General features: G+C 35.3%; 1 protein-coding gene across 2 annotated transcripts in view; it reads right to left on the bottom strand.

The window, feature by feature from the left end:
- Positions 1–13788, bottom strand: part of ME1 (malic enzyme 1) — a 228281-nt gene that overhangs the window by 42066 nt on the left and 172427 nt on the right. For both annotated transcript variants that reach the window (XM_055274145.2, XM_063637819.1), the window contains exon 7: positions 1144–1253. In XM_055274145.2, coding sequence (XP_055130120.1) covers positions 1144–1253 — 110 coding nt within the window. The remainder of the gene's footprint in view (positions 1–1143; positions 1254–13788) is intronic.

Here is a 13788-nt window from a genome sequence, read left to right as displayed (position 1 = left end):
AGACAGAGTTTCGCCATGTTGCCCAGGATGGTCTCGAACCCTTATGCTCAAGCGATCTGCCTGCCTTGGCCTCCCAAAGTGCTGGGATTATAGGTGCCTAGGTGGACATTTTAAATAAAGACGTGGGTATATAGACCTGGAATACAAAGAAGTCTGGGCTGGCAATATAAATTTGCTAATTGAATGTGTGGACTTGAGTATATACCTAAGAACATATAGCAGAACAAAAAGAAAAGGACCTGGCACTGAGCAGGTCATTTAAAAATGAAGTGTTTTGTCATTTAATACCTAGACAGGAAAGGATGAACTTGCAGAAGAAAAAGAAAAGGCAAACAGCCAAAGAGGTAAGAAAAAATCAGCAGAATGCCCTGACATGGAAGCCAGCGGAAAAGAGTATTTCAAGAAACAAGGTGAGTCAACAATGTGGAATGCTGCTGAAAATTCAAATAAGATAAACACTGGAAAACATTCATTGGAATTAGTGAAATGGAAGCCATTTGCAATCTTATTTCAAGTTGCAAAATCTCTTTACGGTATTTCTCCTCAGCACATCTACCTGTGCTTCCCCCTACCTTCCAATAATGAAACAGAATCCATAAGATTCTCATAGTAAGACATGTGTATTGGGGGGTGGGCTCTGCATGGATCTGCAGAGGATTAAAAAACTAGAGCTTGAAGCGGAAAAAATTTGGCAGCTTAGACAAAAGCAGGTAGCCAAGCATCTACAATCAAAGACAAAAAGCAAAATGCAGCATACTACATAAAGGCAGCTCCTACTGGGGTAAAGCATAAAAATTGTGGCTAAGATAGGCCAAAGAGAGAAGTATGTACACTCTTATTTTTAAGCAATGAATAATATGGTCTCATACATTTCATTCTTTGTTTAGCCATAATCACCAGGGATTTTGTCAGATTTCTTGGAGCTCATTTTCTAGCTAATGGATAATATGGTATATTATAGAGTCAGAGAGTACTTTTCTCAAATATATGCAACTAGATGAGAAATCGTATGTGACATCAGCAAGCATAATTCCTGGAATTTAAAAGGTACTCAGTATATATTGATTGAATTTGAATCATTATTACAATTATGAACTAATTTCAGACATGTTATTGATCCATATGCAGTGAAAATTTTGTTACCTTGAATATCATCATTGAATGTGCAATACTGGTTTCGATACTTGTTTAGGAGACGAAATGCATTCACATTGGCAAAATCTTCAAACTGAATAAGGCAATTCATGCCATACCTATGGGACAAAAACATTCATATTAGAAGAGGCTAATAAAATGCTATTTAAAAATAAACTTTTAAAATTAGCCCATAGAAATAGGAAAACATTATTTCCTTTTAAAGGTTCTACCTTGCTGCTTAAGTATAAATATGTAATATAATATCTGTTCAGTAAATATTTACATGCTTACTACAGAAAAGGCATTGTGTTGGCACTGTGAAACAACATAAAATCACCAAAATATGTTCCCTTCCCTTAAGGAATTTAACTTTTAACAGAAACAAAAATTTTTGAAGTAAATAAGAAGTAATATAAAAGTGGTATAAACAAGGAATGATAGGTGTTCTGAATATAGGTATCACTTCTGGCTGTGATCAAAGACAAAGCAACAAATGAACTGAGTTTTAATGAATAGTTGTAATTTCAAAAGTAGAGATGTGGGGTTTTATAAGCTGAGGAAAAATAGAAGCAAAATAACTGAGGTGAAAGATAAAAAAGAAAAATTGTTTAAAAAATGGTTTAAAAGCCCTATTTGGCTATAATGTGGTAGTAAATGTAATGGTGTAGTGAAAGATACGGTCAGATCTTCATTGTGGCCCTTCCATTCCTCCCATCTAGCTTCATGGGTAAACATGCTTTCTTCAGTCTCTTTTATTAGGGCACTGATAAAACATTCATGAAGGTTGAGTCCTCATGGGTTAATCACTTCCCAAAAGGCCCCATCTCTTAATACATTCACAGTGGTGACTACATTTCAACATATACAACTTAACATGTAATAGCAATAATTAGACCATAGCAGCAGCTTTTACAAACCTTTTATTCTCCTGGTCTCCCAAGTCTCTTACCAGTCACTACCTCACTAAGATCAATGGTAGAGAGAACAATATTAACCTTCTCAGTTTTCCCCTACATTAAAATATTTTGTACTTTTATTTCTATTTTCTTTCTCAACTTGTGAGAATGATTCTTGCTTCCTTGTTTTGAACCTCCCTATGGATCTTACTGAATCAACTGCACCTCTCTATACTAACAGCTTCAATTTCTCCTTTACCACTGGTCCTTTCCTGTCTCCAAGCATTTTCAGGACTACCTGATTTTAAGACCACCTCCCTTGACCATGACAAAATCAAAGCTATAGCTACTTATCTTTCTTCCCCCTGATGTCAAACCTCTCAGAACAGAGAACGTTAAACCTTGCACTCATTTCTCACTTCTTGTCAACATTATAATTCAAGGACGGTCTCAAACTACTACCCCCCGATATCACAAGGCAGATGATTTTTCTCTCTTTTTCTTCTGATACAATAAAAAAACTCTGTCTGTTATTTCCCTTCAATTATGTTAATTTATATATAATTACATATTTATCCTGGGTAGACTATCTTTTTAAATTACTGTAAAATTCACAGGTGAAAACTGGCGTTAACATTTTATTATTATTATTTTTTATTACTAGTGTAGCCTAGCATCTTTTTCTACGTCTATTCGTCATCTGTAATTCTTTCTGGAAGATTCTATGTTCACTTGTTCATTTTTATATTGTTATAGTTGTTTTCTTTATTATTTCATAAGAATAGCACCTTCTGTTATATATGTTACAAATGATTTTTCTAATCTAGTACACTGTGCCATTAATTATTTAGAGTGTTCCTAATTGTTTTCACCAAACAAATTTTAAATTTTTATGTGGTTAGATCTTTCAATCCTTTTATTTATGGTTTCTCCTTTGATGAAATGCTTACAACAGTCTCCTCTACATATATTTATTTAACTATGAATGAAAAATTTCCTCAACTATATTATAGATTTAGAAAATAGTTAACCTCTAAATCTGGTATACTTTTACTGTTAGGCCATAGATTAAAAAAACAAGCTATACCAAAATTTCTGTTTTCTATATAATCACCCAACTATGCCAGCACCATTTATTTAACAGTCCATCCTTCTCCTCATCACCTATAATTAGATACTGTATTCTGATATATAGTAGGGTCTGTTTCTGTGCTTTCCTATTTTATTCTACTACTCCTGATGACAACAAATATGTTTTCCTTTATAAGATATTACACATACACACTTACTCTTCACAACCACTCTATGAAGTAAGTACTATTATTATTCTCAACCAATAGGTGAGGAAACAGGCACACAGGTATACCACATCGGTACTGCTCAGTAATGATAGTCTAACAGTAATGATTAGTCTTACTAATCTATCAAGAAAGAAATACCTCCCTGCTTTAATTCCTACAGCTTTATAGTGATTTTAATATTTGGTACTGTTAATCATCTTTTATCCTTCTTTTTAAGTATTTACTTGGCTGCCATACTGGTTTATAAGCATAGGCTCTGGAGTCAGAGCTCCTGGGATCAATCTTGTCCTCCTTACAGACCGTGCATCCTTAACTGTTCTGTGCCTCTGATTTCCTATCAGAAAAATGAGAATAGTAACAGCCTATTACCACAAGGCTGTTAGCAGGATTAAATGAAGTGATAAACATTAAGTGCTCAATGCAATGACTGGCACATAAGTACTCTATAGCCACTTAAAAATCTACAGATTTAAAAAAATTATTTAATAGTAACAATAGAAGCCATAGGCAGGTAAATAACATTCTCAAAGGGCTAAGAGAAAATAACTGTCATCCTAGACAAAGCTATTCTTCAACAGTAAGGTTTATGCAGCCAAGAAACATATGAAAAAAAAGCTCATCATCACTGGTCATTAGAGAAATGCAAATCAAAACCACAATGAGATACCATCTCACCAGTTAGAATGATGATCATTAAAAAGTCAGGAAACAACAGAAGCTGCAAAGGATGTGGAGAAATAGGAACGCTTTTACACTGTTAATGGGAGTGTTAATTAGTTCAACCATTGTGGAAGACAGTGTGACAATTCCTCAAGGATCTAGAATCAGAAATCCCATTTGACCCAGCCATCCCATTACTGGGTATAGACCCAAAGGATTATAAACCATTCTACTATAAAGACACACGCATATGTATGTTTATTGCGGGACTATTCACAGTAGCAAAGACTTGGAACCAACCCAAATGTCCATCAATGATAGACTGGATAAAGAAAATGAGGCACATATATGCCATGAAATACTATGCAGCCATAAAAATGGATGAATTCATGTCCTTTGCAAGGACATGGATGAAGCTGGGAGCCATCATTCTCAGCAAACTAACACAAGAAGAAAAAACCAAACACAGCATGTTCTCGCTCACACGTGGGAGTTGAACAATGAGAACATATGGACACAGGGAGGGGAACATCATCACACCGGGGCCTGTTTGAGGGTGTGGGGCTAGGGGAGGGATAACATTAGGAGAAATACCTAATGTAGATGATGGGTTGATGGGTGCAGCAAACCACTGTGGCGCATGTATATCTATGTAACAAACCTGCACATTTGGCACATGTACGAGAACTTAAAGTATAATAATTACAAATAAATAAATAAATAAATAAATAAATAAATAAATAAAATTAAGACATCTTTAGATAAATAAAAATCAAAAGACTTTTACTAAAGAAACTTCTAAAAGGTATATTTCAGAAAGAACAAAAATAATCCCAGTTTAAAAGGCCTATGTATAATAAAATGGTAAAATGTAGGGAAATACAAGCAATTTTTATCCATATAAAATAGTAATAAAAATAAGTCTACTTCTAGCATGACAGAGTGAAGAAGCTGGCAAATTCATTCCCTAAACAGCAATGATATTGCAAGACAAAATATTTAAAACAACGATTTCAGTGCTCTATAAATCACTAAAGACAAAAAGAAGTAACAATTTAAAAGTAAAATGGGATAGTGGGGTCAATTCTTGAAGAGAACGTAAACTTTTTCTACTCCTTTTATGTATGATGCCGTTCATCCTCCAAGGAAATACTTTAGCTAGCTGTATTAATAATTATAAAAATGTTACTAAAAACTGGTAAAACCACTTCTATGGTTACAAATTATTACATTTTTTATAACCTAGCAGAGAAGCAAACTTCGTCATAGCAACTAAGTACCCCAAACACAAATATCAGTCAATAATCATGAGGTGCTTGTAATGGCTCCTCTACTTCTCTGGTTTCTAAGCAGGCCTTTAGAAAGTAAAGACTGTGAGCCTTTGGAGAGTGCTGTCATATGGTTTGCTCCTAATGTATCATATACTGGTGGTCTGGAAGCACTGGATGAGCTGTCATTATGTTCAGAAGGAGCAGAACTCTGTGGTCTCAGTATGTGAGGAGGAATCAGAGCCTTCTCAATTCTATTCCCGGATCTACTACTTACTTGGTTCTGCGGTTTTGTGCTTGTTACAACTTCTCTGTGGTTAAAACAAAATCCCTACAATATGGTTTGCCTTCAATGTTTAGGACATAATGTGGTCAGGCTATAAATTTATAATGTTTCTTAAGTGAAATCTGGGAATAGGCATAGGTAGTAAAATGGTGTACAGGATACCTTATCATTTACAAAAGTTTATTTTAGAAGTATCCCTTAGAAACTATATATCAGTTTTAGTTTCATGACTTTTCTCTACCTGGTAGTTAACTCTGACTTGACTCCTAAAGATTTACAGACAGGCATTCTGAATTCATTTTGTGATACAAGCAGCTTGCATCATATAATAAAAGAAAGCCACGTAAGGGATAGTTAGTTCCAATTTGAACCCACTTTGTCACTATAAAATTATAAGTAGTGGAACACTGAGAATTTAGCCAATTCAATTCTGTATAACTATGAAAAGAACCTACTATTTTATGATCAAAATACCACATAAAATACTAGGTGCAAATGGTTTTAAAAGTTAACAGAAATAGCACCCATAAAATTAACATGTAAAAACTGCAGAGATTTTGCTCCTGTGGCATTGTTAAATCTGACAAATACCTTATTACAGTGACTAATCACTATATCTAGCACTATGTGTCAGGCACTATGCTTCATACTTTACAGGGATTATCTCAATTCTGTCAGCAACTCAGTGAAGAAAGTAGCATTATTATCCATTTAACAGATAAAGAAATGAACTCAGTAAGATTAAAAGCCATGGTTGAGTTCATACTGCTAATAGGTGTTAAGGTCTGGACTGAACCACAGGGCCCAGTGCTATATATACTGGCTACCATAGAGCACCAACAGAGTTATCAAGTCAATGAAATGAATAGCATATTTACATCTGAAAATATTGCACTGATAAAATAAGGGAGTTATAATGTTATCATAAAACTATTAATAGCAAAAGAGTATTTGTATGCATTCAACATACCAGGTCCTTTTATTATAAGAAGTATATGAACAGATATTGGTGAGAACATGAATCTTTCTTTGATTATAACTGATCAAGAATTCACTGTAACCAGGTTAACCAAGCATGTTTTAATTTTTCCTGAGATATAGTAAAATGTTTTTATAGGATTCATTACATATGGAACATTCAAGATCTAGTGCACTTTAGCTCTGATGAGTACCTTAGGGATAACTTATTCCAAATTACTCATTTTTGATAATGTATTGAAGCTTGAGAGTGCTCAATGAATTAAGCAGCAAACAAGAAACATGGATCTTGCCCTGGAAATGCTCACTGGGAAAAGTCTCATTGGGAAGACAAAAGTATGCAAGCAAATAACTTAAAGGAGGTTCAGATTAAAAGCAAAAGCAATGGCACACTGATCACTAAAGGACTGAGGGAAAACAACATGAATTAGGTGAGACTTAAGATGGGTCCTTGGTAGAATTCAAATAAGGAAAAGAGTGGAGTAAAGAATCAATCATAGAACAGAGGTCTCAAAGCTTGTACTGGGGAGATGACAAACATTAGCTTCAAGGACTTTAGAAGATCAGTATTGGTTGCTGAATTTCAGATGATGAATGGTCTTGAATGCTAGAATAAGTAATCTGAAGTTGACACAAGTTATCTCTGGCCAAGAACCATTCAAATTCAATTCTTCTTTGTAAGTAACAATGAAGAAGACGGATGTGTTAACTTCTTTCATAGCAATATAGCTTTTGCTCCTACTACTTTACTTCCATATTATTTTGTAACATTTAGACAGTCCTTTCATTTCTCTTACCATTCCTTTTATTATATTTTACTGTTACTTCTTAATTATTCTTTGTGACAGTAGAAATGATAAAGATTCAGCCATAATCATCCATTCTTTTCCCCCATATTCTTAACCCCTCAAGTTTCTTGTATTCTTAAGGATTTGACAGTCATGTTTTACACAAATGACTTCTAAATTTGTATCTCTGCTGCTGATCTTTCAAAGAAACAACTCTGTTTCCAAAATGATACCAAGGACTTGAAGAAATGTTATACTATGAATCTTTTTTCCTTTAGAATGAGAGATAAATAATTAAAAGAGTATTTCCAACCATTTTTATTTAGTATTTATTTCTGTAAAAGCATCTATAGTATCAAAAAATCACACAACATTTATAGCAAGGACCAAAAAAAAAGAATCACAAGCAAAACGGAATCACTACGTTTAGGTGTTGTCTGCTTTTCAAAAAAAAAATAGCAAACCTAAGAGATTCCGAGTTCCTTAAAATTCAACAAATTTTGAAGTTCCGTTTTATAACTAAAGTTGCTATTTAGTATATTTTACTAAAAAGCATTTAAAAAATCCTCCTTGTCTCCAAAATTCATGAAACTTTTTCCCTTGTGATTTTAATTTTATTATTTTGTTGTGGTTTTTAAACTTTTATTTTAGGTTCAGGGGTACATGTACAAGATAGTTTTACAGGTAAATTCATGTCATGGGGGTTTGTTGTACAGATTATTTTATCACCTAGATGCTAACCCTAGTATACAAGTAGTTACTTTTTCTTCTCCTCTTCCTCTTCTGATCCTCCTCCCTCTGGGGTGGAGATGAGAACACATGGACACTAGGCCCCAGTGTCTGTTGTGTCCCTCTTTGTGTTCAAGTATTCTCATTATTTTAGCTCCCACTTATAAGTAAGAACATACACTACTTGGTTTTCTGTTCCTGCATTAGTTTGTTAGGGATAATGGCCTCTAGCTCCATCCATGTTCCTGCAAAGGATGTGAGCTCATTCTTTTTTATGGCTGCATAATATTCCATCGTGTATAAGTACCACATTTTCTTTATCCAGTGTATCACTGATGGGCATTTAGGTTGATGCCATGTCTTTGCTGCTGTGAATAGTGCTCCAATAAACAAAAAATATGTGCGCATGTATCTTTGTGGTAAAATAATTTATATTCTTTTGGGTATATATCCACTAATGGGATTGCTGGGTCAAATGGTACTTCTGTTTTTATTTCTTTAAGGAATCTCCATATTGCTTCCACAATGGCTGAACTAATTTACACTCCCACCAGCTGTATAAGCATTTCCTTTGCTCTGCACCCTTGCCAGGATCTGTTATTTTTTGACTTTTTATTAATAGCCATTCTGACTGGTATGACATGGTATCTCATTATGGTTTAGATTTGCATTTCTCTAATGATCAGTGATATTGAGCTCTTTTTCATACGCTTATTGGCCGTATGTATGTTCTTTTGAAAAGTGTCTCTTCATGTTCTTTGCCTACTTTTTAATGGGGTTGTTTTTTTCTTGTAGATTTAAGTTCCTTAAAATTCTGGATATTAGACCTTTGTCAATTGCATAGTTTGCAACTATTTTCTCCCATTCTGTAGGTTCTTTGTTTACTCTGTTGATAATTTTTTTTTCTTTTTTTTTTTTGCTGTGGAAAAGCTCTTTAGTTTAATTAGATCCCATTTGTACATTTTTGCTTTTGTTGTGATTGCTTTTGCCATCTTTGTCATGAAATCTTTGCCTGTTCCTATGTTCAGACAGCCATTTCTCAGTAAAGCAAGGAGGTAAAGGGAACATCCAGTGAGGAAGTGAGGAGGTAGGGAGCCTGTTGTTAAAGTGTGGGTTTCCAGGTAAACAGTGGAAAGATCTGAGAAGAAGAAGAGTGTTGGGAGTCTGGTTTAGGGAAGATGAAGTACAAAACATGAAGTATGAAAAAGCATAGGCCGGGAGCGGTGGCTCATGCCTGTAATCCCAGCACTTTGGCAGATGGATCACCTGAGGTCAGGAGTTCGAGACCAGCCTGGCCAACCTGGTGAAACCCTGTCTCTACTAAAAATACAAAAATTAGCTAGGCGTGGTGGTGGGTGCTTGTAATCCCAGCTACTTGGGAGGCTGAGGCAGGAGAATCGCTTGAACCCAGGAGGCGGAGGTTGCAGTGAGCCGAGATTGTACCACTGCACTCCAGCCTGGGCAACAGAGCGAGAATCCATCTCGGAAAAAAAAAAAAAAGAAAAGAAAAAAGAAAAAGCATGACGTATGTGCAGGCATACATGAAAAGAGACAAATGACATGTTATTTTTACATTTTAATAGGCAACCAAGTATAACAATAATGTGAAGCAAGACTTTCTAATTATGTGCACAGGCCATCTGATAGATGGCAAAGGTGGAGCATGGGGAGATGAGTATGTGAAAGAGGGAACATCATGGCCTCTGAGCTGAAGGCAGCATGGGTACAGGCTCAAATCCTCAGAGAAGCTTTGGCTCTAAAGGACTTATCTGTGCTTCAACATACCACTGTATTCTTATCTTCTATTTCTAGTTTGTACCATTCCTTCTGCCTAAAATGCCTTCATATAAGGGATGCAGAAATTTAGAAAATGCTTTTATAAACTCCATGTGCAAACTTACAATAGAGAATTAAAGGTCTCCCCAAATGCATGTTCCAGTAAATATCTCATCTCCAACCTCAATCATGTCATTTACTTCTGTAGTCTGAATCACTAAATCTGTGTCTTTTTCTCCATTTAGTCTGAATCAAACTGTTTATTTCTAAAAGCCAGCAACTTCTACAAAACACTAAGGGTCACATATTCAGCAGAAAAGAGAATTGTATATTATTTTACTGTATAATATTACAGTCATAAAATTTTAGATCTAGAAATGTCCTCAGAGACCATTTGGCAATAACTAATGACCAGGAAGGTTAAAAAACACCCACGGTTCCAGAAAAATATATGTTAGTGAATATTGCCATCTAAGAGAAAAGCCAGAGGGACTAAGTCCAATAGCCACATACGGTAGAGTAGACCTTTTTTGTAATGTAGTAAGATACATTCTATCTTATTTCATACTATAAGAATACAGAATATTTTCAGGTAAGTTTATCAGAATTTATTACCAGCACATCTCATTTTATTGTGCTTTGCTTTACTGCACTTTGAAGATACTGCAATTTTTTTACAAATTGAAGATTTGTGACAACCCTTGTCGAGCAAATCTATTGGGATCATTTTTTCCAACAGAATGTACTCACTTTGTGTCTCTGTCACATTTTGGTAATGCTCCCAATATTTCAAACTTTTGCATTATTATTATATGTGTTATGATGATCTGTGATCAGTGATCTTTTATGTTACCATTATAACTGCATATAAGATGGCAAACTTAATCAATAAATGTTGTGTATGTTCTGACTGCTCCACTGACTGGCCATACCCATGACTCTCCTTCTCCTCAAACCTCCCTATTCCCTGAGACACAACACTATTGAAATTAGGCCAATTAACAACCCCACAATAGCCTTTAAGTGTTCAAGTCAAAGGAAGAGTCACACATCTCTTTAAATCAAAAGCTTGAAATGGTTAAGTTTAGTGAAAAAGGAATGTTGAAAGCTGAGACAGGACAAAAGTTAGACCTGTTGTACGAAGCAGTTAGCCAAGTTGTGAATGCGAAGGAAAAGTCCTTGAAGTAAACTAAAAGCGCCACACTAGTGACCACAGAAATGATAAGACAGCAAAAAGTGTCTTTTTTGGGGAGTCTTTTGATAGGGAGAAAGTTTGAGTGACCTGGATAGATTAAACCAGTCACAACATTTCCTTAAGCCAAAGCCTAATCCACAGCAAGGCCCTAACTCTCTTCAATTCTATAAAGGCTGAGAAAGGTAAGGAAAATGCAGAAGAAAAGTTTGATGCTGGCAGAGTCTGATCTGTGAAGTTTAAGGAAAACAGCTGTCAACATATAACATAACATAACATAACATAACATAACATAACATAACATAACATAACATAACAAGGTGAAGCAGAAAGTACTGATGTAGAAGCTACAGCAAGTTATCCAGAAGATCTACCTAAGCTCATAAATGAAGGTGGTTAAATGAAAGACCAGATTCAAAATGGAGACAAAATAGCCTTCTGCAGAAAGATGATGCCACCTAGGCCTTTCACAGCTAGAAAGAAGTCAATGTCTGGCTTCAAAGCTTCAAAGAATAGGCTGACACCCTTGTTAAGGTCTAATGCAGCTGGTGACGTTAATCTGAAGCCAATGTTCATTTACCATTTTGAAAAACATAGGTCCCTTAAGAATTATGCTAAATAGACTCTGTCTGTGCTCTATAAATGAAACAACAAAGCCTGGGTAACAACATATCTGTTTACAGCATGGTTTACTGAATATCTTAAGTCCACTAATGAGACCTACTGCTCAGAAAAATAAGATTCCTTTCAAAATATTGCTGCTTATTGACAATGCACCTAGTCAGCTGAAGAGCTCTGATGGAGATGTCCCAGAACAATGTTTTCAGCCCTGCGAACACAACATCTATTCTGCAGCCCATACATAGAGAGGCAATTTAAACTTTCAAGTCTTATTATATAGAAAATGTACTTCCTAAAGCTATTGCTACCCTAGACAATATTCCTCTTATGAATTTAGGCAAAGTAAATTGAAAACCTCTGGAAAGGGTTTACCATTCGAGATGTCACTAAGAACATTTGTGATTCATGGAAGGAGGTCAAAACATCAACATTATTGGGAGTTTGGAAGAAGCTAATTCCAACCCTCATGGATGACTCTGAGGAGTTCAAGACTTTAGCAGAGGAAGTCACTGCAGATGTGGTGGAAATAACAAGTAGAACCAGAATTAGAAGTGGAGCTTGAAGATGGGACTGAATTGCTGCAATCTCATGATAAAACCTGAATGGCTGTGGAATTGCTTCTTCTGGATGAGCAAAGAAAGTGTTTTTTTGAGATGAAATTTACTTCTGGTGAAGATGCTATGAATACTGTTGAAACCACAACAATTTAGAATATTTAGATTTGGAATATCACATAAACTCAGTTGATAAAGGAACAACCTGGTTTGAAAGGATTGACGCCAATATTGAAAGAAGTTCTACTGTGGATATAATGCTGTCAAACAGCATTGCATGCTACAGAGAGATCTCTCAGGAAGGAAGAGTCAATTGATGCTGCAAACTCCATTATTGTCCTATTTTCAGAAATTACCACACTCGCCCAACCTTCAGTAACCACCATTCTAATCAGTCAGCAGCTATCCACATCAAAGCAAGACCCTCCACCAGCAAAAAGATTATGACTCTCTGAAGGCTCAGATGATCATTCATATTTAATAGCAATAAAGTTATTTCTTAATTAATGTAGACAGACTTTTTAAACACAATGCTAGTGCATACTTAGTATGCTACAGTATAATGTAAACACAAGTGAGGTTTTTTTTTTTTTTTTTTTGGAGACAGGGTCTCACTGCATCATCCAGGCTGGAGTGCAGTGGCATGATCACAACTCACCGCAGCCTCAACATCCCAGGGTCAAGTAATCTTCCCATTTCAGCCTCCCTAGTGGCTGGGACCACAGGAGTGTGCCACTGTGCCTGGCTAATTTTTCTTTTAATGTTTTTTAGAGACAAGCACTCACTACATTGCCCAGGCTGGTCTCAAACTCCTCAGCTCAAACTATTCACCCACCTTGGCCTCCCAAAGTGCTGGGACTACAGGCATGAGTCACCGGGCCTGGCCTTAAACATAACTTTTATATTCACTGAGAAACCAAAAAATTCATGTGACTTGCTTTATTGTAATATTTGTTTTATTGTGGTTGTCTGGAACCAAAGCTTCAATATCTTTGAGGTATGCCTGTATTCAAATGAATATGAATGTTATTTATCTTTCTGTGCACACTTTCAGACTATATAATTTATGCAATGTTGCTGCAACTGCTCAACTACTTTCAACTACAAGGTGAATTTAAAATCAATTTTATTGCTTGATAGTTATATCTTGTAGGTAATTTTCTATCCTTTTTCCTCATTGGCAATAACAGATTTGAACAAGTATTTTGTGAACTATAACTGAATATGAATACTAATTGGATCAATATTCTCATTCTGATTATTCTCAAAAGTCAATATCCACTTCAAAGGATTTTTCCTGAAATGTCACCATTATGATACTTAAAATAATTGCTTGTAGGTTACATAATCTTCAAAGAGGCATTCTAAAAGTATAATGAACATTAGCAGTTATCATTGTACAGCATTCCAGAGTACTACCTAGAAAAAGATAACAATCATTCAGATCTTTGTTTTTAAAAAAATTAAACTATTTTATAGTGAGACCTCAAAATCAAAAGAAAAATTAAAAAAGGACTTTGCATGTATAACTGCTTAAAATAAAAACTTTGAAAGCCAATATCCATTCTTAGGCCACAGAGTAATGGAAATCCATGCATATTA

The sequence above is a fragment of the Symphalangus syndactylus genome, chromosome 4 (genome assembly GCF_028878055.3).
Source record: "Symphalangus syndactylus isolate Jambi chromosome 4, NHGRI_mSymSyn1-v2.1_pri, whole genome shotgun sequence".
NCBI lineage: Eukaryota > Metazoa > Chordata > Mammalia > Primates > Hylobatidae > Symphalangus > Symphalangus syndactylus.
The sequence above is the reverse complement of the archived record's forward strand: the minus strand, read 5'-3'. Positions and strand labels throughout refer to the sequence as shown.